Source organism: Gopherus evgoodei, chromosome 8, assembly GCF_007399415.2.
Source record: "Gopherus evgoodei ecotype Sinaloan lineage chromosome 8, rGopEvg1_v1.p, whole genome shotgun sequence".
Classification (NCBI taxonomy): domain Eukaryota; kingdom Metazoa; phylum Chordata; order Testudines; family Testudinidae; genus Gopherus; species Gopherus evgoodei.
Window position 1 is genome coordinate 107335336 of NC_044329.1, and position 22504 is coordinate 107357839.

The 22504-nt window shown below is 51.1% G+C and overlaps 1 protein-coding gene across 10 annotated transcripts in view; it reads left to right on the plus strand.

Annotated features, from left to right (window-relative positions):
• The window catches only part of MOB3C (MOB kinase activator 3C), an 82981-nt gene that overhangs the window by 35928 nt on the left and 24549 nt on the right, over positions 1-22504 (plus strand). For 6 of the 10 annotated variants that reach the window (XM_030572515.1, XM_030572512.1, XM_030572519.1 and 3 more), the window contains exon 2: positions 8137-8646. In XM_030572515.1, coding sequence (XP_030428375.1) covers positions 8229-8646 — 418 coding nt within the window. In that variant the 5' untranslated portion in view covers positions 8137-8228. Of the gene's footprint in view, positions 1-5687; positions 6601-7171; positions 7193-8136; positions 8647-9982; positions 10027-14250; positions 16683-22504 lie in introns of those variants that run through there. The other 4 variants (XR_004001589.1, XM_030572521.1, XM_030572513.1 and 1 more) reach the window with 4 other exon arrangements.

Genomic DNA, 22504 nt, shown 5'->3' on the forward strand with positions numbered 1-22504 from the left:
GGAGGTGGACACTGCAGCTTTAATATGCCCTGACCCCAAAGGAGCCTCTGATGTGTCTGTGCTAATAGGGACCAACTCCAGCCTCTTTAGGATACTGGCCGATTACTGCAGACAGCGAGCAGGAGACCAATATCTGAATACCTTGGTGATACACACACACTGTGCCGAGGCTTACAGAAAAATTGAGGACACGAGAAAAGTGATGCCTGATTTGCCAGTCGGAGCACTGAGGTATGAGGGCCCGGTCCCTTTAGTGGTGCCTGCCATGTCAGAAAAGGAGGTGATTGTCAGGAGTACCTGCCTAAAAGGCAGTAAGGGAACATTAGCTGTGGTAGAGCAGCCAACCAAGGGAGGGCTCCCAGAAGGAGTGCTGGTTCTCAGCGGAGTCATAACCCTACCTGCTGAGGCCCAGGAGGAGGTGACGATACTGGTTGCTAATGAAACACGCCGTGATGTGTTTGTAAAACCAGGGCAGAAGATTGCAGACATTTTTGAGCCTGAAAGCGTTGTGAGACCCCAGTGTGAAGATGAAGTTCCAATGATAGATCCTGCGAAGTTTGACTTCGGAGACTCACCGCTGTCTGAGGAGTGGAAGGATCGCCTGAGGAAGAAGCTTTGCGAGAGATCCAAAGTGTTCTCACTACATGAGTGGGACGTGGGATGTGCAAAGGGAGTGGAACACCATATCAGGCTACAAGATCCCCGACCCTTCAGGGAGAGGTCTAGAAGGATTGCCCTCTCTGAGATGGAAGACGTGCGCCATCATCTTCAAGAGCTGATCGCGAATGGTATCATCACAGAGTCACGAAGCCCCTATGCCTCACCCATTGTGGTCGTTCGTAAGAAGAGTGGAAAAATCCGGATGTGTATTGACTACCGCACCCTAAACAGGCGCACTACAGTTGATCAGTACACCATGCCTCGAGTACAAGATGCCTTGGACTGTTTGCTGGGTAGTCAGTGGTTCTCTGTGTTGGATCTTCGGAGTGGATACTACCAGATCCCTCTAGGTGAAGAAGATAAGGAGAAGACAGCCTTCATCTGCCCATTAGGGTTTTATCAGTTCGAACGCATGCCCCAAGGGATTTCTGGAGCACCTGCCACATTTCAACGTCTTATGGAAAAAGTCGTGGGAGACATGAATTTACTGCAGGTGTTAGTTTACTTGGATGACCTGATTGTGTTTGGAAGAACCCTGGAGGAACATGAAGAAAGACTTCTTAAAGTGCTCGACAGGTTGGAGGCATACGGTTTGAAGCTTTCAATTGATAAATGCCAGTTCTGCCAAACCTCAGTGAAGTATGTAGGTCACATCGTGTCCCAAGAGGGTGTGAGTACTGACCCCGATAAAATAGAAGCACTCACTACCTGGCCACGTCCCATTAACTACAGAGAACTCAAGACGTTTCTTGGATTTAGTGGTTACTACCGCAGATTTGTGAAGAACTATGCTACGATTGTAAAACCTCTGAATGATCTTACCAGGGGATACCAGTCCAACAAGAACAAATCTAAGACCCAGAATAAGCGGAGGCCTCCAAAGCCGCCTTTGCAGAGACACTATGGCCCCTTCGAACCATTTGGGCCGCGGTGGGATGAAAGATGTGAGAGGGCTTTTCGAGAAATCATTACTCGCTTAACTCATGCTCCCGTCCTAGTCTTTGCTGACCCAAGCAAACCGTTTATCCTGCATACTGATGCCAGTTTGGAGGGTCTGGGAGCAGTATTGTATCAGGAAGTGGAAGGCAAACGCAAACCGGTAGCCTTTGCCAGCCGAGGACTGTCTGACAGTGAAACTCGCTACCCCATCCACAAGCTGGAGTTCTTAGCCTTGAAATGGGCCATCACTGAGAAATTCCGAGACTACTTGTACGGTGCTCAGTTCCAGGTGTGGACAGACAACAACCCACTGACCTATGTGTTAACAAGTGCTAAATTGGATGCTACAGGCCAGAGATGGGTGGCCGCCTTGGCTAGCTATGAGTTCAGCATTCAATACCGATCAGGGAGGAGCAATGTAGATGCAGATGCCTTGTCCAGACGTCCGCAGGCACCTGATGTCGCTGTGATACCCACGGATGGCGTGAGAGCTATTTGCAGTGTGAGTCGCCGAGAGCCGGAGTCCCCTGAGAGCCTTCATGGATGTGTTGCTGAAGCTTTGGGCCTACCCCCTGAAGGCGTGCCTTCTGCTTCAGTGAACTATATTGCTTTGGACCAATCTCCCTTGCCCATGCTCAATACGGCTGACTGGCAAGAGGCCCAACTACAAGATGCTGACATTCGTGATACACTACTTGCCAAAAGAGAGGGGCGAGGCCCAGCTGAGGTTGTCCCACCTACCCCAGAGGGCAAACTACTATTGAGAGAATGGACCAAACTAAAACTGATTCAGGGAGTGCTACACCGCACGACCACAGACCCTCTACAAAAGCAACGGAATCAACTAGTGCTGCCAAAAGATTACAGAGCCCTGGCCATGAGGGCCCTGCATGATGACTTTGGACATTTAGGGATGGAGAGGACCCTGGAACTTATCCGCAGTAGATTCTATTGGCCACGGATGGCTGAAGATGTTCGCCGGAAATGTGAGACCTGCGCGCGATGTGTGCAAAGGAAAACTCTGCCCACGAGGGCTGCATATCTGAAGAACATCACCAGCAACAGACCTCTGGAGCTGGTTTGCATTGATTTCTTGTCTTTAGAAGTGGACAAGAGGAATATTGGGAACATCCTAGTAGTGACCGACCATTACACGCGATATGCGCAGGCATATCCCACACGTGATCAGAAGGCCACTACCGTCGCTCGAGTACTATGGGAAAAATATTTCTCAGTTTATGGATTCCCAGCCCGGATACACTCGGATCAGGGACGAGACTTTGAGAGTCACCTTCTGAAGGAGGTGCTGAGGATAGCAGGAATTAAAAAGTCAAGGACAACGCCTTATCACCCACAGGGTGACCCTCAGCCAGAGAGGTTCAACCGAACCCTTTTAGATATGTTAGGGACTTTGCGGCCAGAGCAGAAGGCAACCTGGAGCCAACATGTCGCATTTCTAGTGCACGCCTACAACGCCACAAAGAACGACGCTACGGGAGTCACCCCATATCTCTTAATGTTTGGGCGAGAACCAAGATTACCCATAGACCTGTGCTTTGGTGTATCCGAGGATGGAGATAGCTATGAAACTCACCAGCAATATCTATCCCGTCTACGAGAAAAGCTGCGGGATGCTTATCACTTAGCTACATCTGCAGCTCAGAAGAATGCAGGCCGCAACAAACATCGATATGATGCTAGGGTGCGTCTGCAAGAACTCCAGCCAGGGGACAGAGTCCTGCTGCGAAATTTGGGTATTGCTGGCAAGCACAAGATAGCTGACAGATGGAAGGCAATACCTTACTTAGTGATGGAAAAGCTAGGAGACCTGCCGGTCTACAAGATCAAACCTGAAGAGGGTACAGGGCAGACCAAGACCGTGCACAGAAACCTTTTGCTCCCTGTGGGGGAATTGGTAGGCAGCCCTTATGAGATTGGCCATAACCGGGCAACTGGGCAGAACAAAGGTGCTGTGCCAAAGCCGCCTTCCAACGTGGACAGCCGGCTCCCTGCAGCTAACCTACCCCTACTCAGCACATCTGAGAGTGAGTCTGAGGAGGAAGACACAACCATGGTGTATCCTGGGATGAAGACAAGATTTCAGTCTCGATCCGCTGAATCAGAAGAGAGCACATCCTCTTCCGCCCTAAACCCTATGGCAGAAGTATTTAGGCCCATTCCTGACATCCCTGAGCCACTGGTGGGACCCCCGTGTAATGACTTATACAGACTATTGGACAGTGGTGACATACAGAGGGAGGATGTCCAGAGCACCTGCGACCCTCCACTGTTAGAACTAGAAATGCAGGGGCCTATGCCAGTACCCGAGGGGAACTCACAGGAAACTTCCCCATCCGTCACTCAAGAGGATGTCCCCCCTACCATAGCAACAGAGATTCTCAATAGGCGAGACAGGGTAATAAGACCAGTGAAACGGTTAACTTACGATGCACCTGGGGTGATTAGTGAGGAGCCTATACATTTAGCACACAGGTTTGTGAAAGCTAAAGTGGGCTATCTAATGCCTTTTGGAGGGGACCAATAAGTTGGTATAGTAGGGAATGTGATTTGTCGGGACGACAAATTCTTGGCTGGGGGGAGGATGTAAGCAGAGTCAGGATAAGCTCTACCCTGACATCTGGTGGAAAGAAGTTCAGAGAGTGTATTTGCATAGGTACGCCCACCCTATCCCAGACTCCCAAGCTGTGGGATTGCTTGGTGACAAATTGCTCACCCTCAGTTGAGTAGTACTGGCTAGACATGGGACATGGGTTCCAAAACCCAGAGAATTGAGAGAGGCTGGGGACAGGTATCTGTGCCTGGTGGTGCAGTCTCCTTGTGGAGCTAGAAGCACCAGTTGCACCCCCTCCTCTCTCCACTGTGGAATGTCAGAGTTGGTTTTTTTTATTCTCTCAAGAATCTAAATACAGGTTACTGAGCTGAATGCCCTTTGGGCTAATGGTGCACTAGCACTGGGGCTCCCCCACTAAGAGCTGAGATCACTAAGAGTTGAAATCACAAAAAGAGCTGAAATGACTGAGCTGAGAGCACTGAGCATTGTGCTAACTAGTGGGGGAGCCTGAAGATATGCTGTGGAACAGAGCAGCTGGTGGAGTGGAGCAGTTGCGGGGACGGCTGGAGCGGATCATGGGACAGCTGGTGGCAGCAGAGCGGCGTAGCTGTGGGACGGGTGGCACGGCCCACAGAGTGAGCAGAGCCGAGCAGTTTTGCAGAACAGCTCATGGAGCAGAGCAGCTGGTGGAGCGGAGCAGTTCCTGAGGACGGCTGGAGGAGCAGAGTGGAGCAGCTGGTAAAGCGGAGCAGTTCGTGGAGAAGGCGGAAGCAGAACCCACGGAGAGGCAGGGCAGTTGGCCCTGGACCACGTAAGGTGCCCCTTTCTACCCAGGCTGGGGGGGAGGGACCTCTACAGATAGACTCTCGAACTCTGGGGTGGCATTGACCAGAGACTTTTGGGTTGTTGGACTTTGGGGTGATTGGACTTAAAACCCTAAGCGGAAAAAGGACAGTGGCAAACGTACTTGGAGGTGGGTTTTTGTTTATGGTTTGTGTTATAACCCTGTTTGTGGTGTTTCTCCAATGGGATGCCACATTGATTCCTTCCTTTATTAAAAAAGATTTTGCTACACTCAGACTCCGTGCTTGCGAGAGGGGAAGTATTGCCTCCTAGAGGTGCCCAGGGGAGTGTGGTATGTGAGTGTCCCAGGTCACTGGGTGGGGGCTCGAGCCGGTCATGCATTGTGTTACTGAAACGGAACCCCTGGATACTGAACCCGGCCCTTGTTGCTGCCAACTAGAGGGGCAGAAGGGTTACACTTGCTTCAGCACTTTGCTGGATGGGGGGAGGGCGGGGCAGGAGTCTGTTTTAGAAGTAGATGTAACCCAAATGTCCAGAAAACTTGCAGTCATGGAAAGCTTATCGGTATCAGCAGGGTGCGCCTTGAAAATGTGACAGCCATGCAGGAAAGTACAAGATAATGTTCATTCTTTATCCGGCACTAGTTCCAGGCTCAGTAACTGGGTGGATGCTTTGGGTTACAAACCACCGGCCTCCCTCGCAGGCCGTTCTGTGCTGCTAGGCAGGAAGCCGTGATGCTGCTGGAGTGTTTAAGAAGGCCTGCTACCACGCCCAGATGCCCCCGCTTCCCCCCCAAGCACTGTCATAGAGCGGCACTGAATTCTGTCTCGGAGGGCTTGACCCCTGTTTTCCATGCTAAGAGGCAACTTCTGCTGTTTAGTCCACAGCAGGAGTGACCAAAGCGCCTTTAAAGGGGGGGGCGTACCCGTACCCAAACTGTGGCCCCACCCTCATGTCCCCTTCCTCATGAAGCCCCACCCTCGCACTGCCTCTTCCCCCAAGACGCCACCCCCTGCGCACTTATCTCTGCCCTCTCCCCATTGCTTGCCTTTACAGCTGGTAAAGAGTGATGGAGCCGTGGCTCCTAGTCCCCCTTGTTCCAGCACACAGGCTGGACACCCTGCTAGGCTGAGAGCAGCATTTGGCCTCTCCTGTGGAGCAGCAGCTACCCCTGGCCAGAGGCAAGAAAATCCCCATGCCCCAATGGGACTGAGGGTCCTGTCCTGCCCTCTGCATGGGGTGAATTTCACCCTTGCTTTCACGCAACAGCAGGCAGCTGTCCAGACGGAGGCACAGGGCACCCAAAATGAAGAGATGAGCGTCAACAACAACCAGCTATTGTCCCTCAGGAACAACTGGAGACAACATTTAATACTCCGATGTCTGGATAACTTGCCCTCAGGGGAAATCTCCCCCTGCAAATCTACTGATTTCTAGCCATACTGTCTGTCTATTGCTGCAGCCGGCTCCCAAGTACCTGCGGATTTCTACCCAAGAGGCATTTGCTCTTCTCTAGTGGCTGAAGTGATTCCAGTGTATGTTGTAATTGAGTCTGCAAACCACCTTCTAGGATCCTTTGGGATGGAAGGACCTGTGTGTGTGTCTGTGACTGACAAGTGAACCAGGTACTGGGTTGGAACTCAGGTGGCCTGAGCTCTTGTCTCTTCTGCTTGAGACCTTGGGCAAGTTACTTCCGCTTTCTGTGCCCTTTGTTCCTCTCCCACACTTGCTCAGACTTGTCAAAGTAGATTTTCAGGGTAAGGACTGTCTCTCACTTGATGGACATGCAGCGCCTAGCACAGTGGAGCTCTGATCTCATGTGCTTAATAGTATTAATGCTGGGAACTGCAGGACGATGCAAAATGTATTTTAGCTGATAGGTGATGTTTGGCGAGCCCTTTGGCTCTTTGAAAGCGACACACGGATTTCAGTCCAGGAGAAACACAGACCCTCTGCTTCCATGGTAGTAAATTCAGGAAGGCAACTAGGGGCATAATTAGCAGTTTATTAAATGGCACGTACTCCCACAATTCACAGTAGTGTTCAGGGTGACCGCCAGATAACCCCCTGGCCATCCCATCCGGGAGCACCCTGCTTCTACTGATGCAAAGATGCAGAACTAGCGGCCAAAGCTGGTGTCAGACCTGACACGGCTTTGTTATTTTAAAGCAAGATGCAGATGGCGGCTGATGCAATCCAGCAACGTGGCAGGAGGAGGTAGACTGTGTGTGACTAGTTTGCATTGCATTTCGGCTGTATGGGTAGGAGAGTCTCTCCTTTTATATCACATTGTTACACTCCAACGGTATTTCCCTCAGGACACAATTGTACGTGGGATTTGTGCCTTAGGGGCTTTAAAGAAACAGAAGACAAACTCCATTTTCTGCTAAGTAATAGAGCGGAGTGACTGGCCAGCTAGCCGTACTCGCTTCAGAGCCTGGGAGAATTGCCAGGGTGGCCGCAGGAGCAGGTCACAGGGAGCACTTTTATGAGCTGGGAAGCTCTTTGTGGTGGGGCGGGGGGACTTCCCGTGTAACCACAAAGGAAATCAACACCAAGCCATCCGAGCGATGCTTGGACAGGGGAGGGGGAGGGAGGAAAGCTGCCTTGAACGCTTCTGCTACTGCTTTTTATTTTGCTTTAGAGCTGTCGCCCTTGAAATACCAGTGTGAGCAGAGCCTTTCCCTGCAAAGATCATGCTGTTACTCAAGGGATATTGATTTATGAAGAGGCTGTCAACATAAGGTGCCGCCATCTTTCACACGCAAGGCTTCTCACCAGGCCAGCCGTGGTAGCACCAGCAAAACTTTTATTGCCATTTGCATTATGGCAGCACTGAGATGCCTCAGGGTCCCCCATTGCCCTAGGTGCTATAAATACATCCCTGCCTCCAAGACCTCACCATCCAAATAGACAAGACAATAATCCTTCCTTTAGCTCCGTTTTGCACATAGAGAAACTGAGGTCATGGTCACACAAGGAGTCTGGGTAGAGCCAGGAATCAAACCCAGATTCCCTCAGTTGACATCCAATACCTTAGCTACAAGACCATCTAGTCTCTTGAATGTGCCACCAATTCGTCGTGAGCAGCTTCAGTAAGGGAGAGCCTGTTACAGTTGGCTTCATAAATAACGCGTTCACTATTTCTCTTTTCCTTTCAGAAACCCACGATGTCCACCCTGAAGCTCTCAGGCTAGGAATCTGCCTTGGGACGCGCCACTGCCCCCTTTAAACCTGGCTGCCCCAGCCCAGAATGGCTTTGTGCCTCAGCCAAGTTTTCAACAAAGACAAAACCTTTCGCCCCCGTAAGAAATTCGAGCCTGGAACCCAGCGGTTTGAGCTGTACAAGAAAGCCCAGGCCTCTCTCAAATCTGGGCTGGATTTGAAGACTGTGGTCCAGTTGCCACCTGGGGAGAATATCAATGACTGGATAGCGGTGCACGTGGTTGACTTCTTCAACAGGATAAACCTTATCTATGGGACAATGTCGGAGTTCTGCACCGAGAAGAGCTGCCCCATCATGTCCGGTGGGCTCAAATACGAATACAGGTGGCAGGATGATCACAAATACAAGAGGCCGACCAAGCTATCAGCACCCCAGTACATGTGTATGCTGATGGAATGGATCGAGATGCTCATTAACAATGAAGACATTTTTCCTACCAGGATCGGTAAGTAGGCTGTAGTTCTTACATTCAGATAACAACTATTGTGATCATCTCATCTGGTCTCCTGCATAACACAGGCCATAGAACTTCACCCAGGGATTCCCACATCCAGCCCCAATGGCTTGTGGTTACTCATAGACTCTAAGGACAGAAGGGACCATCATGATCATCTAGTCTGACCTGCACATCGCAGGCCACAAAACCTCAACCACCCACTCCTGTAATAGACCCCTAGCCTCTGGTTGAGTTACTGAACTCCTCACATCATGATTTAAAGACTTCAAGCTACAGAGAATCCACCATTTACACTAGTTTAAACCTGAAACTGACCCATGCTGCAGAGAGAGGCGAAACCTCCCTAGAGTCTCTGCCAATCAGAGCTGAGAGGAAATCCTTCCTGGTCCCAAATTTGGCAATCAATTAGACCCTGAGTATGTGAGCAAGACTCACTAGTGAGATGCCTGGGAAAGAATTCTCCCTCTCTAGTGTCCCATCATCGGCCATTGGAGATATCGGCTGCTAGCAGTCACAGATCGACTATATGCCCTTGTAGGCAACCTCCTCATACCATCCCCTCCATAAACTTATCAAGCTCAGTCTTGAAACACAGCATATCTTTTAGCTAATCACCCTGTCATGATGTAAAGACTCCAAGGGATGGAGACTCTAGCACATCATCAGTAACATGTTTCCATGGATAATTACTTTCTCTGTTAAAGAAGTTTTGCATCTTCTTTTTAATATTCATTGGAAAGGCCAAGGGAAATATGCCAGCTCTGTCCTGCAACCAGCTTAATGAAGTGACACTATGAACTCAGTGTGTTGAATCCTTTCCCCCTACATTTGGTGCTTTTGTGGACGTGGGGGACTTTTAGCACTCGTTAAAGCCAAGCAGGGTGTGGGGAGTGGTGCTACTCCAGCTTCCTGTACGTAGCTGTGATGATGCACTCCAGCCCTGACCTCTGACATTCCCTGCTGTTCCACTCCTAGGTTACATGTGGCCTACAAGGACATGTGGCTTTTTCAATGAGGACAAATCTCCACTAGGAAGTGGCCCACCACAAACAGTTGTTCTTATAACCTAACCCAGTTTCCAGAGGGAAAAAGTTTGTGAACTAACCCTCTTTATTGCCCATCCAGCAGATTTAATCCTCGTTACCCCTGTGGGTAACTATGGTGTTAATATCACACATGCTAATTAGGTTCATCTGCCTTCTTTGGGGAGATCAGGGATTGGAGTTTATTGGGTTCGCTGATCGATATCAGCGATTCATTATTTGGTCTGATGGACACATACCAGCAATGCTGTTTCCATACAGATGGCTCTTGCTCTTTTCAGCGTCTTCATGGAGCACCCGGATTCCATAAAAAACTTCCCCCTAGATAGCAGTCGGTCCTCTCCATGGTTCAGTTGTATTGAACCCAGCTGCCAAGCCCACATGGCGCTCTTGGACGCGGTTCCTTTTCCGATAAAGTGAGCGACGCTTGATTTTTATTTTTAATTTTTTTTCCTTCTTCTCCAAAGAGAAGCTTTAAGAATCTTGAGACATAGTGATCATCCTTCCAGTGAAACACAGCCCTTGGCGTGTCTTCCTTGCCATTACTGCTTTCCAGAGGGTCATGGGCTTGTGAATCTGAATTAAGTCACTGCAGTTGAGGGTTCCTATTTTAGTTACCTTGGTGGGAAAGCCATAGGAATCTGGGATGGAAAAGACCAGTGCGGGATTATTGAACGAAATCCTCAGCTCGTGTCGAGTGGCACAGCTCCAGTGACATCCTCATTCTCCAGTCCAGTTCCCAATGACTTAACTGATGGGGCTTCCATTTCTTCATTTGGGAGACTGTCCCAGAGTTTAGGGGCACGACTGGCAGACGCTTAAATTGATGGAGCCTGTCTTGGTAACTTAACGCAATGCACGCTAATGCAAGGCAGTGCATCCAGGCTCAATGCATATGCGTGGACAGTGGCTGTGCCTCTCAGCTGGCCTTGCACTCCCACGTGTTGAGCACTTTGGTTTCTGAGCATGCATCCAATGAGTCCCAGCACTGCTGCAAACTCTGGCATGCTGGGTGCGGTGTCACAGAGCATGCTGGGGGAACTTGTTTGCCACCTGGAGGATTATGAAAGGAAAGGCCCAAACTGACACTACAAGAAGGATGTGGAAAAAATGGAAAGGGTCCAGTGGAGGGCAACAAAAATGATCAGGGGGCTGGAGCACATGACTTATGAGGAGAGGCTGAGGGAACTGGGATCGTTTAGTCTGCAGAAGAGAAGAGTGAGGGGGGATTTGATAGCTGCTTTCAACTGCCTGAAGGGGGATTCCAAAGAGGATGGAGCTCGGCTGTTCTCAGTGGTGGCAGATGACAGAACAAGGAGCAATGGTCCCAAGTTGCAGTGCGGGAGGTCTAGGTTGGATATTAGGAAACACTATTTCACTAGGAGGGTGGTGAAGCACTGGAATGGGTTCCCTGGGAAGGTGGTGGAATCTCCTTCCTTAGAGGTTTTGAAGGCCCAGCTTGACAAAGCCCTGGCTGGCATGATTTAGTTGGGGATTGGTTCTGCTTTGAGCTGGGATTGGACTAGATGACCTCCTGAGGCCCCTTCCAACCTTGATATTCTGTGAAGTGATGGTGCAGGACAATATTAACTGGCAGGTGGCTCCCAGCCAGGATCACTGTTTGGCTGAAGAGGCTAGGCAGAGCAGAAGATAATCTTCTCAAAAGGTAGCTTCTGGAGGATTGTGGGATAGCACTGGAGGACTAGCTTGCATTCATTGTTGAATCACAGCACCGCCTCATATTCACACACAACTGAGCGACATGTGATTCGGCCTAACCTGGGGTTGATCAACACTTTGAATAGAGAGAGTTCTGTGTCAGAGGGAACAGCTGATCTCCCCCTTGAGCTAAAAATGCTCGTCTAGCTGCCCCTGGCTGTTTGGATGTTCTGGAGGCAGCTGCTCCTGCTGCTTCCCTGAATGAGGGGATAAAAGCCCTTGCAGCATGAACCTCTCGACTGCTGTTTGGGATTGCTGAGCTCTCTGTCTCTTGGACAATGCCACTGTGGCCAAGGGGGTAAAGTGAGGGTAGCAGAGAGAGAACTGAGGGTCTTCTGCTCACCCAGCACAGCCCCCTGAGTGAAAGGAGAATCTCCATTAGCCAATACTGGGCTGGGGCCGAGGGGGTTGGAGTGTGGGAGGGGGTTCTGGACTGAGCCTGGGGCAGGGTGCTGGGGTGCAGCAGAGAGTGCAGGGTGCAAGCTCTGGGAGGGAGTTTGGGTGCCGGAGGGGGCTTAGGGCTGGGAGAGGGGGTTGGGGTGCAGGAGGAGGTGAGGGGTGCAGGGGCCAGCCAGGCAGGCTTACCTCGGGCAGCTCCTGGTCAGCAGCGCAGTGGGGCTAAGGCAGGCTCCCTGCCCGCCCTGACCCTGCACTGCTCCCAGAAGTGACTGGCACATCCCTGCCCTGTGTGCTCCCCAAATGCTGACTCCGCAGCTCCCATTGGCCGGGAACTGCGGCCAATGGGAGCTAAGGGGACGGAGCTGGCCTTAGCCCCATTGTGCTACTGACCGAGGAGCTACTCAAGATAAGGGGGCCAGGGTGCTCCACGCACTGCTCCCAGAAGCAGCCAGCATGTCCCTGAGGCACCTGGGAGGGGGGCCACAGGGCTCCGCATGCTGCCCCTGCCTGTAGGCACTGCCCCCGCAGGTCCCATTGGCCACAGTTCCTGACCAACGGGAACTGTGGAGTTGGTGCTCAGGACGTGAGCAGCACGCATAGACCACTGCCCTCCCCTGCAGAGGCTGCAGGGATGCCACATGAGTGGCGCAGGGCCAGGGCAAGCAGGGAGCCTTCCTTAGCCCAGCTGCGTCACCAGACTGTTAGTGGTGTAAAATCTCCTGGTTTGGCGTCAGTAGCCTCTGGGAGATAGAGCCCAATTCTGGGAGACTCCCGGAGAAACCAGGAGGTTGGCAACCCTACTGTCAGCGCGGCCATCAGCTGGCCCAAGCAGCAGCACAACCCTCAAGCTGCTGGCGGGCTGGAGCAACTGGCCAGCCCAAGCCACCCCTGGCCACCAGCCAAGCTCCAGGACCCTGGCCAGAGCTGAGTCCTCGGGGCAGGGCCTCAGGGCGGAGTATGGGTAGGGCCACAGCCTGGGTTAGAGGAGGCTTAGTCTGCCCCAACCTTTAATACCTGCCGCTCTTGCCAACGGGCGTCTTCTTAAGCCGAGCAGCAGCATTAGGCTAATGGCTGCTCTAAGCATTCACCCACTGTGGTTTTAGTACTGGGCCTTCTTGTTCTCAGCCTTGCTCCCGCTCTGGATCCAGCCTTACCGTACTCCAGCTAACCCAGCTCTGAGTCTGGTCTCCTTACGCTAGCTACTGACTTCTACTCCAGTCGCTAGACCTGACTGCTAACATCACAGCCTTTGGCATCAAGAGGTAACCTGACTTTCAGAAGTGCTGATCAGCCAGCAGCAGGGCTGGCTCTAGCAATTTCACCGCCCCAAGCACGGCGGCACGCTGCAAGGGGCGCTCTGCTGCTCACTGGTCCCGCGGCTCCGGTGGACCTCCCGCAGGCGTTTCTGCGGAGGGTCCGATGGTCCCGCAGCTCTGGTGGAGCTACTGCAGGCGTGTCTGTGGGAGGTCCACCGGAGCCGCGGGACCAGCGGACCGTCCGCAACCACGCCTGCGGCAGCTCCACCAGAGCCACCTGCCACCCTCCCAGCAACTGGCAGATCGCTCCCTGCGGCATGCAGCCCCAAGCACGCGCTTGGCGCGCTGTGGCCTGGAGCCGGCACTGGCCAGCAGTTGCTTCCAGCAGTGGGTGCTTGGACCTTCAAACAATCAGGCTGCTTATTTAGATGCCTAAATGTGGATTTAGGAGCCTAACTTTTGGCCCCCGTTATTGCGAACCTTCAGCTGGGCTCTCCAGCTCTTCCTTTAGCACAAAATATCTAGCTAGCTTTTGTTCATCATCTGCGTGCTTTCCACGTGAGCTCGGTGGCAGCAGCGAAGTCTCTAATGGACTACAGGGTGTCTCTTGCACATCTCTCTTTGTGGGGCTAAAACTCTGCTTGGTGGTAGGGTTGCTGGGTGACTTACAGTTTCAGGTTCTTGTTTTTCATTTTGGGAGTGCAGGAGGGCGTTGGGCCAGAGGGGGTCTGTTGCAAGGCAAGTTAAAGCTGGTCATTTAGTTTTGGGGACAATCTTGGTAGTTTAAAAATTCGGTTTTGTTCTGATTCAGAATGAAAGTCAAAAACATCAAAATTCTCAGTGGAAAGGCAAAGCCTTGAGGTCCCCAACCCTGGGGCAGCCACAGATACTGGAAACATAGGGGGAACAATGAACCTGAGCAGCCAGGCTCCTGTGGTCTTAGCTCCGTCAGTCTGCCAGGCGGGCTACCGAGGAGCCAAGTGGGTCATCTGACCGAATCCTGGCTGGCAGCCGGGGCTCTGTAGCAGCCCTGTCTATGTTCCACCATAGCTTCATCAAATTATCTCTGCAAAACAGTTCGATCTACATGAATAGGCCAATTCCGTTGATACAATGTTTCATTAGGGTTTTCTCAACCAGCTTCTATGACCACTTATTCTTTTGCTTCCCGAAAGCTTTTCCTGTGACAGTCATCCCAGAACCACTCTGTACTGGGCTGTTCCTGGGTTTTTTCAGTGGTCCAGTTGCCAGCTATTTTCCACCTGCACCACCGTGTCCTAGCCAATGCCGCAGAAGCATGTGCCGTCCTGCAGAAACCCGCTGGGATTCAGAGAGAGTTATTGACAGGCCTCCAGGAACCAGCAGAATGTTCTCACGTTCAGAACCCCTCTCCGGAGCCTCACATACAGAGACGAGGAACTGGCTGTGGTGGTTTGTGGACGTTCTTTCTGGCTGAGAGTAAGAGAATATGGGTCCGTATCCATTGAGCCCTGCGAGGTGTGACTACACTGCACTTAAACAGCCCCTTAGCTCAAGCCCTGCAAGCCTGAGTCAGCTGGCACGGGCCAGCTGCAGGTGTCTAATTGCAGAGGAGACATATGCTGAAAGGATGGAGCCTTTCACAGTTACCCACCATTGTCAATACTTCCCCAGTTAATTACTCTGACAAGCTGAGGTTAATCACTTTGTAGCTTTGGCATTTCAGAAGATGGAGCTGCCTGGGTGAAAAGGAAATGCCACACTGATTTGTTTCTTATGAGGGCTCTTCCTTTTTATGAACTCAACAATAGAACGGGTTTGAGTGAGAGTGACAAGGCCGGGGAGCCAGTCGAGGGAATGAAAGCACATAAACAGAAGAAGATGCTTGATGTGTTCTACAAAGAGCCAGACCTTGTAGGGCTGAGGGATACCCTGGTAATGGATCAAGGGGGTGGGGAGGGAAGGCTGAGACTACAGCTTGTCAAAAAATGGGGCGGGGGGGAATCTGCAGAATTCAGAGATGTTAAAGCCAGGAGGGACAATTACGATCATCTAGCCTGACCTCCTCTATCACACAGGCCATAAAATCTGCAAAAACGCCTGCTTTCAGCCCATCACTTCTTTTGGAGCATATTGGGGCCAGGGGATTGGCTTTAGGGTTAGCATTAGGAGCGGGCCGAGGGTCCAGGAGCCAACTACCAGAAATCAGGCCTGCTTGGAACACCAGAGACAAACCAGAGGGCAGGGATCACAAGTCAGTTACTAAGACTCCAGACACCGGGAGGTCAGGATCAGAAGGCAGGACTAGACCAGTGGTCCATGGCAGACTGAACTGTACAGACAACTACCTCGTTCCTCTTCTGGCTTAAATAGGGGCTGCAGCCCAATCAGGAGCTTGCCCAATCAGAGCAGAGGGCTGGGGCTTGTGCCCTGGTCGGGTGTCATGGGCCCCGTCCCAGCTGCTGACTGAGCCCCAGTGGAGGATTGGAGTGTGATGAAATCCAGGTCCATATTGGGAGTTGAGACCCCTGGGGCCTGACAGCTATAGCAGAGCATCCAGAAAGAAATCAAGTTTTGGTTTAAAGAATTCAAGTGAGGGAGAAGCCATCACAGCCCGACATGAGCTGTTACAATGGTTAATTCCCCTCACGCTTAAATATTTGCACCTGATTCCTAGTCTGAATTCGTCTGGCGTCCGCTCTCCACCGGTGGGTCTGGTTACAGGGTTTTCCCCTGCTGCGTTAAGGAGCTGTCTATTATCGGTAGCCTGTTCCCTAGGGAGGTACCTGTAGACGGTGATCAAGTCACCTCTTCGCCGTCTCCTGGTTAAAGTAACTAGAGGTTGCATCCTTTGTCGTTTGTGTAGGCTGAGCTCGTCGCACAGCCAGCGGCTCTTTACATCCTTTCGTTTCTGCCCCCTCCACAAGCTCCTGTGCCACCCCCTCTCCTTGCAATGCCCCCCATCTCCCCTCTGCCAGGGGTTCTGTGTTCCCCCTCCTTGCATACCAAGGTCCCCCATTCTCCCCCACCCCCAATACCAGCAACTGTGTGTGCATGCCCCATGCTCTCCATTCCCTGTCCTAGCAGGAGCGCTGCGTGAACCCTTATTACTCTCTTCCCTCCATTGAGAGGGGCTGTGTGGGCCTACCTTCCTCCCTCTCTGCATACCAGGGATTCCCCACCATTCCCAAGTACCAGAGTCCCCCATTCTCCACTCACCTTCCCAGAGCTGGGTGCTCTTCCCCCAGCCCTTTCCCTACCCTCCCTCCCCAATTCTTCTTCTTGCTTCTTGACACACAGAGTGACTAGTTGGCAAACGGCCCCTGGACTGTAAAATGTTCCTGCGATTCAGGACAACGAAGGAGTAGAGCCGTCTCTGTTTGAGGGTAAATCACATGTAGACAGAAGGGCAAAACTCATCCCGTGAATCGCTGGCTACAGAGAATTAAGCCCCGCTCCAGAAATTCCTCTTTGGACTCAGCCCCTGGGCAGCTGAACAGTGGAGTCCCATGAAGATTTGAGAGGTCGTACGATTCCCGTGGCAGCGTTATTGTCATGGGGCCCCATCCTTACGGATTCTGCTCACTCAGGCAACGCTCTGACCTGAGGCTGATACTGACTAGAGGAGGTGGGTGCTGGTGTCTCATTCTCTCTCATGTTGGTCCCGCATGCTTCCCCTCCCCGCGCGATATTGCCATGTGCAGTAGAACTCCCCACGGGCGCGTAATCTCTCCTGCTCTCTGGCGAGGGCTGACCGATCGCTGACAAACCGACCTTTTCTCAGAAATGTTGTTTGCGGTTCTCCTCTGCCGTCCGAGTCATCCAAAAATCACAAATGCCGAGGCAGGGCGCAGTTCAGCAAGGCTAGTCAGGCAGCTGTATTGACAGGCAGGGAAAGAGATTAGCTGCTCCATAAAGCAATGCACTGGGTGCAGCTGGGGGTGGAAATCGTTCCCGCTGGCTCGGGGAAATCGGATGGAAATTAGCCCGGAAGGCTGGCTCATGGTTTCATTGACTCCTTTGGTTTTTAGGGCTGGGTACTCAGCTGATGTCCATCTGCAGAGCTGCTTTGGCTTGAGTGGAGCTGCAGGGATTTACACCAGCACAGGATCTGGTTGTTCATGTTAGCGCTGTAGCAGCTAGGACGGGTCGCTGGGGAGCTCAGACTCTGAGTCTGTATGGCAGCCCCAGACTTTCAAAGGGCCAGATTTTACTGCCTTTATGCCCTCGCTCTCTGAGCCATCCCACTGGCTCCCAGGGAGGAAAAGGTCTGTTCAGCGTCAGTGAGTGTAGCCGAATCTGGCTGTGGATTTGCGGGTGCAGTTACGTTGAGTTAGACGGTCACAGCCCTGCCATGCCCAGGTAGGGAACTAAGCTCTCTTCCCCTTCCTCGGCCCTGCTGAGAGTGAGACTCCAGCCTGGAGGGGGGAAGAGCTGGAGTTATGTATCTGATACGGCTCCCTGTGAGTGACTGCTGGGTGTGGGGGGGCACAGATTGTGAAAGGTCTGAGCTCCACCACTCGTCCTTAGTCCCTGACCAATTTAACTGCCGGGGTCCATGGCAGGGGGATGAACTACTCCATGAAAAGGGAGAAAGTAACTTACTCCCTCTCCAGAGCAAGGGGGAGCAGGTGAGGAATTGTGACTTGGGCTCCCAACTCCTTCTCTGCTCTGCAGCCCCCCCTGCCCCCCGCGCCATGCTCGGGACAGGATGGTACCATTACAACCCAGCCCTCTGAGCACCAAGGGGCAGCTCCAGTCGGGCCAAGCTTCCCAACCACGAGCAAGATCTTGACGAGGGGGATAAGGGGACACCTTGCCATGGGTTCGCCAGCAACTGTGCCTTGGGCCAGCACTTCCACCTAAAGAGAATGAATCAGGGAAATAGCCTCCCCCTACTAAGTCAGGGGAGCAGCTCCACAGACGCTACCTCCACCAGCCGCTTGGTGAGGGGCAGAGAGGAAAATCCACTTAGCAGTGGGTCCCCTGGTTTTGCCCCCTGCTTGTTGGTGGGTGGAGAGCACCTGCCAGAGCTCAGATCCACGCAGGCAGGGGCCCCACACCCCTCCTGCTGCCGGGGTGCCCTCAGGGGCTGCAAAAACACAGGCAGGGTTTGCCCCTCAGCAGCAATGTCAAAGGAGCGAGGCTACTAGGGGTGGTGATCAGGGCATCTGACCCTTCTGTTATCTTCAGCGAGGAGGCCTTGCACATCTGGTAGCCGGGAAGGACTTTACCGCCCACTGCTCAGCTCATATCTTATCCCAGTGGAGGAGCTTTTCTGTGGGCTTGAGGGGAATGCTGAGCAAAGCTGGGGCGTTGCTAGACTGAGGCCTGGCTGATCTGCTGTGCCCGCTTCCTTTCCCAGAAATGGTTGCTGTCACACAGTGCTATGAGACATTCTCACACAGGAATTATTATCATTTATATTGTGGTAGCATCTATGAGCACAGTTCATGGACCAGGATCCATTTGTGCTAGGGCCTGTACAAACTGAACAAAAAGACAACCCCCCCCCAAAAAGAGTTTATAATCCAAGAGTAAGGCAAGAGGCAACAGATGGTTGCAGACGGACAGGAACAATGAGACAGTAGGGGCCGGGGTATCCGTATGCCAGCTGCCTTAGGGTGACCAGACAGCAAATGTGAAAAATCGGGGTGGGTGGGGGGTAATAGGAGCCTATAAAGAAAAAGACCCAAACATTGGGATTGCCCCTATAAAATCGGGACATCTGGTCACCCTCAGCTGCCTAACCCTTGTTGAGGTGTTTGTAGGCCTCACATAATTATGTTGTGTAAAACATGGGTATAGGATTACTAAGGACAGTGGTGCTGTGATCAGTTTAAATGCTAAAAACTTGGCTACACACACACACACCTTGTACTGATGTACTATGCCAATATCGTTAAAGCTGTACAACTACCCTAATGTGGAGGCGGTTATACCAATATAAAGATCCTCATGCTGGAATGACTTGTTCCTTTATGGGAAGAGGAATAAGCTATACTGGTAGAAGGACCTTTACATTGGTCTAACTGCGGCCAGACTAGGGGTTGTACTGATACAACTATATCCATAGAAAATCAGACCCTTAACCTACATAGTGATGCCAGTACAAAACCTGCGTAGATCAGGCCTAAGGCTTGTAAAAGAGCGCTGAGCACCTTTTTAAATTCTGTCGGTGAAACTAACAAGCTTTGTTCATAGTTAAGCATCTATGTGAAGGTCGTTCTTTCTAAACACGATCTGGGCCTTCCATGCCCTTTCCCAAAGAACACAATTAACAAAACAAAACTATTGGATACTTTCCCAATAACAAAGGGGAAAAAAAAACCATTTGGACGCAGCGTGATGCAATTATAAAAACAGCCAGCTGAGAAAACAAGGAGGGTTTTTTTTTGTCTTTTCCTATCTCCTTCCAAAATTAACACCATGTATAGTTTGCAGCTGCTGTCCTGCCATTCATTTTAAGTGGTGTTTTAAAAAAAAAAAAGACTTAAAGAGGAAGGGGTCATGCTGTTAATAGTAAGCTGCCAAAATGGGATTTAATAATAATAATAATAATTAATAATAATTCATTGTATTAATACTGTTGACTTGAATTATTCCTTTCCACAATTTCAAAGGACTGATTAATAATGAAAGAATGTAATTAGCTGGCACTAGTGGCACATAGGCAGACTTCTGGCAGGGAAGATACAAAGACTGCTTAGAATTCTGTTTCCATAATTGTGTGTGCTTTTGGATTTCTCTCATTTTAATGTCTTTCCCCACATTGTCCCACATGGTTTCCGTGTTTTGAAGCAATCACTGCAGTGTGTGGAAAACATTCTCCTTGAGCATTTAAAGCACAACCCTAGGTAGGTTTCAAGTAAAACGTCCCAGTAAAGTTAAAATTAAGGTGCTAAACTATTGTATGGCTGCAAGTCGCTCCTAACACCAGGGTCCTGGCCAAATATCAGTTAAGGTAATTAAATTCTGAGTACTCGTATCCTTCCCAGGGTTTCAGATGGATACAGTTCTCTTCACTCCGTGGCCTCACGTATTATTGTAGTGTTCCTGAGTGCTGCTAAGCCGTTGCTAAGCTCCACCTTAGTTATGGCTGCATTTCTGTAGAGGGGAACGTGATTCTTCTAGTGTAGATTGTCCAGTTAGGTTGTGAAGTTTGGAAAGTATTTTGGAATCAAAGTCACTATATATGAGGGCTTGTCCTCCAAAGCGAATTAAATTAAGGCCACCTTAATTCTGTATCAGTGTCCACACAGGGATTTATTGTGGTTTAACAAATCCCTTTTAAAAGTTAATTTGGATTCATTTTCTTGAGTAGAGTAGCCCTGAGTCGCTCACTCTAGTCAAAACAAATCCTATAATGTAGGATTATGGCAGCACCAGCCTGTGTCACTTTAACTGTGATAGAGCAACCATTCAGAAGGTTTTGTTCTGTATCGGGACTCTGGTTAACACAGTGACAAAAGCAGCAAGCCTGGATTTTAGAATTAATCACCGTCTTTGTGGCTGGAATTATAATAATGGATTATTGTTATTTACATTTGCACCTAGAGGTCACAACCAAGATCGGGGCCTCACTGGGCTAGATAAGAGGGGGCCCATTATCGCTCTGCTCCATAACATGATGCCTCTCCAATAAGCAACCCCGTTCCGCATTGACAGCCAACCTCATTTCCCCGCTCCAGTATCCTCAGTCGTGATTTAAAGCTGAGTGTCTGGAAGTGCAGGGTTGGTGCTGCTGGGAATCTTTGGAAGTCAGATTAGCTCTTTTTCAGAAGGGTCTGATTGGAGCTGGGGAAGGAGTTTAATGTCTCAGCGATGGCTAATGAGCCGTCAGAGAGGCAATTTTATCCGTGCAGCGAAGATCAGCTGAAGGGAAAGCCTGTTAAGCATCATGCAAGCCTATCTGACACCAGATTCGTTATAGCTGAATGGCCCTGTGTGCCTCTGGCTCGAGAAATCTTCCCCTTGTCTTCTACTGGGAAGGCTCCTCTTTCTTCTAATGAGGATGGAGAGTGAGGGAGGCTCATTTAGCTCCAGATGTCCCTGCCCTCGTGGCAAACGACGCTCCATCATTCTAGGGAGCAGCTCGGTTAAGAGCCGAGATGGGACGGCTTGAGGAGCAGACAGGCGAGTTATTTATGCAGCTCCATAAGGGTCAGAGGAGATGTGGCTCAGCGTGGAACATGCCTGGTGTTGGTGTTTTGGCCTCGCCGGGGTGCAGTGGCAGCCGGGGCAGTGGCTCGGTACCCAAAAGAACATCCATCGAATTTAGATTCAGGGCAAGGGGACGTTCAGTTTCCCCAGCTCCTTGCTGATGGGAGAAAAGAGGCGAGGTTGGCCCCCGTTGCTTTGGAACTTGCCGCTTTCCGAAGCAGAGCTGCGGGTAGGAGCAGCAGGGTGGTAAGAAGCCTTCAGGGCTTTGAAAATTCACAGCAGCACATAAAGAGAGGGGAGTGGAAGCTTATCAGATTTCCACCCCACTTCCTGCCCAGAAGAAGGCTTTTTAATCATCTTGCAGGCCACCGTGCTGAGTGGATCCTGTGTACCACAAACAGACAGAGTGCCTCTTTCTTTTTAATACTTTGGCATGGTCTGTGTTAAGCCTGGCTTCTGAGCATGATGGGGATATACTTTCTCCTGTATCTGGTGCAATTGCCGGGAGAAGCTAAGATTCTAGAATGACATATCCATGCTTCAGGTCATTTCCTGGCCAGCTTGGGGGTCAGGAAGGAATTACTACCTCCCAGTCACAGGTGTGTTGTGCTTATTTTACCTTTCATCCAAAGTAGGGTTGTAGCAGGAATCTGAACTCGATGGGCTGGGATAGCAAATTTTGTATTATGATGATGAGCCCCCTCCCTAGGACAGGGTATCGTTCTTCAGATCTTATAAAGGCTGATGTGGCAGCTTATGCAGCCGTGTGATGGGATGTAGCGGTGGATGAGAAGGGACAACATACTGACATGTCAGAGGAGAGAATGACATGGAGATTCACGTTCAGTTAGCTGAACATTAAGCCCATGCTCAGGGGTCTCTGCCAAATCCAGTTTGTCCGATCTGCTTGATGTCATCGTGTCTGATCACTTGGAAACCTGTCTGCCTTATTCACCCCAGCTGCCTGTCAACGTCCCCCGCACGCTCCAAATCAAAGGCAATACCCACTCCAGTGCCACGTGGGCATGTGTGGGCTTGTGTGTGTGTTCACGGGGAATCATAGCATTGTGACACAATGTGGCAGAAATGTGGAATAGCCTATCAGTCTTGGGCCATGATAACTGGAGCTGATGAATTTGGCGCATGGGAGTTCATGCAAACATTCCCCCTCCCCCCCCGTTTTTGTCTCGTTGGGCGTTCATCCCTCCAGAGGGCTGGGCATTGAGCTCCACGGAACTAGCACAGGTGTAGTGATCAGTGGAAGAACAGTCTTGCAGAAAGCGATGG